The sequence below is a fragment of the Centruroides sculpturatus genome, unplaced genomic scaffold (assembly GCF_000671375.1).
Source record: "Centruroides sculpturatus isolate CEXI.00-Female unplaced genomic scaffold, Cexi_2.0 scaffold370, whole genome shotgun sequence".
NCBI classification, from domain to species: Eukaryota; Metazoa; Arthropoda; class Arachnida; order Scorpiones; family Buthidae; genus Centruroides; species Centruroides sculpturatus.
The window spans coordinates 385,508-390,002 of NW_019384564.1; the positions used below are offsets into that span (position 1 = coordinate 385,508).

The window sequence follows — 4,495 nt, forward strand, 5'->3', positions numbered from 1 at the left end:
AAATATAATATAATTAAAAAAATTAAATTTCTGTTATAAAAGAGAAACTTTTTAAATTATATTTTTATATATTATTTAATTCCATAATGATGATAAGACTGATGATAGTTAAGATTTAATTAAAATTTTTATATTAATTTATTCAGAAAAATGTATAAAAGTTATTCATTTAAACTGATGATTATAATTATTTTTTAATTTAATTAAAAATTTATAAAAGTTTAAGCTTTCTTTTCAAACTAACATTAAAAGTATGCGAAGTGGGTTTCGTGAAGCACCTCTAATTTAGTTTCTTAACTAAAATAAACTTGTTTATATATAATATAGTTTTAATTCGATAAAAACTTTATAAAATTTAAGAAATGATTATGGTTTTAATCTTAGACTAAGTAAAACAAGTATAAAAGATAGTACTAAGTATAGGGCGAAGCGAGATGAAGTATAGAAGTGGAATAAAAGTAGAAGAAGAGAAAAAAAATCACTAAGCTCTAAAATTCAATTTAGCTGTCGGATTTATGTTACTAAACAGCTTTATTGATTCTATTTCGACTGGTTAAATGTATTTTTTGCCAATAATGTGAATACTTTTCTCTACAATCTGTAGAAAAACACATCTCATACAAGTCAGCTGGCGTTTTTAAATTATTTAGCCGGTCTAAAATATTAATTCTGATGTTGTAACAATGTTTAAGGTAGTGGTTATCTATGAGGGTTATGTATATTTTGTAATGGGGTTTAATTTTTGTTTTCAGAGCAATCTATTTGCTGGACTGGATGATGGATTAATGGGTCGTGCCGATGGATTGACTGCAGTTGACATAACCAAACATTCACCTCCAAGTGGGCCAAGTTTGCATCTTAAACATGATATGATGTATCCGCATCATCCCGGGGTAGGTACGGGCCATGGAAATCCTAACGCTCGTCCACATCATACACAAATGGGCCATCCTGGAATGGATACAATGGACTTGTTGGATCCTATCTGTCCGTCGTCACTACCACCTCTGGCAATACCTTCCGAATCGAATTCGGTGAGTTCTCATTCTCATGGTCAACTTCACGCTCCTATCTATTCTCATAGTATGAATAGTATGATGGGGTCACATCACTCATTAACTACGCATCATCCAGTTACCATGCACGATGCCGATACGGATCCACGCGAACTCGAAGCGTTTGCTGAGAGGTTTAAGCAACGAAGGATCAAATTAGGGGTGACACAAGCGGATGTGGGTAAAGCCCTAGCTAATCTGAAGCTTCCAGGAGTCGGTTCGTTATCACAGAGCACTATCTGTAGGTTCGAATCTCTTACTCTCTCCCATAACAACATGGTAGCATTAAAGCCTATATTACAAGCGTGGCTGGAAGCTGCGGAATCGCAGGCCAGAAACAAGAGAAGAGATCCGGATGCACCATGCGTATTGCCTACAGGAGAAAAAAAACGAAAGAGGACATCCATTGCCGGACCCGAAAAAAGGTCACTCGAAGCTTATTTTGCTGTACAACCGCGGCCGTCGGGAGAGAAGATCGCCGCCATTGCTGAGAAACTTGACTTAAAGAAGAATGTGGTGAGAGTTTGGTTTTGTAATCAGAGACAGAAGCAGAAACGGATGAAGTATTCTGCACAACAACATTAACAGTGACTGTGCACGGTTGTGTATGTATATATACAGCATGGGGACTATCATAACCATTCACACCCATCCCGAATGAATTGAAGATAAATTAAGAAGAGCAAAAACAATTGTAGTTTTTAGAAAAAAAAATCCACAGTTTATGGGTTAAGAAGAAAAAAACCAATTAATAATGTTAATAACGCGAATTTTTTGAAATTTTCAAAGCTTCCTTCCTTTTTATTTTAACACTTTTACATTTTCTGCATGCCAAAAATATTTGATTTTCGTTTCTTTTTATCTTTCTTTTAAATTTATCTTTATAAGGGAATCGTCCATCACAGTAATCACAAGAATATAGAAGATCGGAGGTGCCTAGTAAGTGTTGTCCTTTAATATCTTCTTGTTTCAGTCATCGGAAATTATAGATCGATACAAAAAGAAACCGAACAAAATCTTCATATCTCATTAAGAAATTCCCCATCTTTGATAATCTTTCTAACTAATTTTAAGTTTATTTTATTATCTTTTTAGTTTCTTTTTGTGGATAGAATGTATCAAAACCCATTATACAACCAATTTAATCTTTTAGAGAGCATCAGGAACAATCTAGGGATTTTAGGAACAAATTTAGGTTCCTGTCACTTACAGAAACGAATAAAAAATACCCTTACATTTAAATAAACGGCAGGGATATCCCGTAATTTCCATTCAACTTTTAGCCTCTCTTAACTATTAATTTTTGATACGCCTTATAATATAACAGTAAGAAGAAAAGAACACACCAAATTGTCGTTAGTCATCTTAACCTTGGCACCATAATTCGAGTGATAACAAACGATAAAATCTATTGGACAAAAAGATAAACAGAACTTATTCCTATCTTTAAGGAATTCACATCACTTCAAAAAAATGTGATGATGAAAAGCTTTTAGAGGCCTTTTTTTTCCTTATAAATCTTCCCAATAATGGTGTAAACTTCCAATATAAATTCTTATAAGAAAACATAGAAACTTAATATGCTATTTTTATCTTTTAAAAAGGTCTCTTCAGCGTACGAATCTTTAAAAATTTAACTTTTAGGATTAAAGAGCGGATTTTAAATAGAAGAAAAACATCTAAAATTTTTCGATAAAATTTGAAATTATCGTCGATCTTACTTCATAAAAACTTATAAAATAAAAAATATACAATAAAATCTTAAAAATTTGTCCAAAAGATTTGAGTTTGTTCTATTAGTTTTCCTTTAAAAACGAAAAAAAGCGCAACAGCCACGAAGCTTCTTCGCACTGCTCATGCCAAAATTATACATGTATATATTATATATATATCTATATATAGACAGAATTTATGCATATATATATAATGTATACGTGTATATATACATATATATATATATATATATATACACAAATGCATAACCAAGATAAATATTCCTCATCGGAGAAGTACGCTTGTTTGTAATTTTCAATCCTGTACAGAATCAGCGTCAATATTCGAAAACAAGAAAAAAAATGGACAAAAAAAAATATAATACCTATAGTTGATAACTTTGTTTTCTCTATTGCATTATTGTTGCTCAAAAACCATCATCTAAACTTTTCATCTGTCAAACAAACTGGAACAATTCTGTCAATAAAACACGGTTTTCCACATATTTTTTTGTCTGCAATGTGTCCGTCTCAGTTTTTATTAAATCAACATAACCGTAGTTTAATATAGGAATGAATTCATGATACATTAAAATGTTTATAACAGTTTTTTTTCCTTCGATAAAAACTTATAAAATAATAGTATTTTATAAATATCGTAATTTGTTATCTATTAGTAAACATTGGTTAAAGATACGAATTTATATCATGTTTTCCCCACAATTTTCTTTATTTTTATAAACGAAACGTGTATGAAAAACTTATATTTATACCAAAAAAATGATATTTTAATATCAAATTTAATTTTTAGTTATTCTGAACGTCATTTAAATTAATTTATTTAAGTTTAAAAGCACCTTTCAAGAAGATACTCTTGAGCTTCTTATCTCCGTCTTTATATAAATACGCTTTTATGTAGATGTACCGCCAAGTGGGCCAAGTTTGCATCTTAAACATGATATGATGTATCCGCATCATCCCGGGGTAGGTACGGGCCATGGAAATCCTAACGCTCGTCCACATCATACACAAATGGGCCATCCTGGAATGGATACAATGGACTTGTTGGATCCTATTTGTCCGTCGTCACTACCACCTCTGGCAATACCTTCCGAATCGAATTCGGTGAGTTCTCATTCTCATGGTCAACTTCACGCTCCTATCTATTCTCATAGTATGAATAGTATGATGGGGTCACATCACTCATTAACTACGCATCATCCAGTTACCATGCACGATGCCGATACGGATCCACGCGAACTCGAAGCGTTTGCTGAGAGGTTTAAGCAACGAAGGATCAAATTAGGGGTGACACAAGCGGATGTGGGTAAAGCCCTAGCTAATCTGAAGCTTCCAGGAGTCGGTTCGTTATCACAGAGCACTATCTGTAGGTTCGAATCTCTTACTCTCTCCCATAACAACATGGTAGCATTAAAGCCTATATTACAAGCGTGGCTGGANTTAAAAAATCTTTATTTTTTCTATTAACGAATAAATCAGATGTAATTTTTGCTTTGGTAAAACTTTTTTCTTGTTTTTCTTTTGAAATTCTCTATGCAAAAAAAGAATGAATTTTAATTAATTTATTAAATTTATATTTCCATAAAAAGTAATGTAATTTAATTTTCTAATTCTTCTTTTTGAAATCGTTTATAAATTTAAATAATTCTCTTAGATTTTCTTCCAGTTAAAAAAGTATTTTTATCCATTTTATCTATCAAACAAGAG

The 4,495-nt window shown here is 31.8% G+C and overlaps 2 protein-coding genes across 2 annotated transcripts in view; both read left to right on the forward strand.

The window, feature by feature from the left end:
- LOC111624023 (inhibitory POU protein-like) overlaps positions 1–1,815 on the forward strand; it is a 2,876-nt gene extending 1,061 nt beyond the window's left edge. Inside the window, exon 2 of the mRNA XM_023366792.1 lies at positions 753–1,815. Coding sequence (XP_023222560.1) covers positions 753–1,640 — 888 coding nt within the window. The 3' untranslated portion in view covers positions 1,641–1,815. The remainder of the gene's footprint in view (positions 1–752) is intronic.
- Positions 1,816–3,029: 1,214 nt separating this feature from the next.
- Positions 3,030–4,255, forward strand: LOC111624008 (inhibitory POU protein-like). Its single transcript, XM_023366775.1, has 2 exons — positions 3,030–3,072; positions 3,687–4,255. Exons 1-2 carry the CDS (start codon positions 3,030–3,032, stop codon positions 4,253–4,255), a joined length of 612 nt encoding a protein of 203 aa, XP_023222543.1.
- The last annotated feature ends 240 nt before the right edge of the window (positions 4,256–4,495 follow it).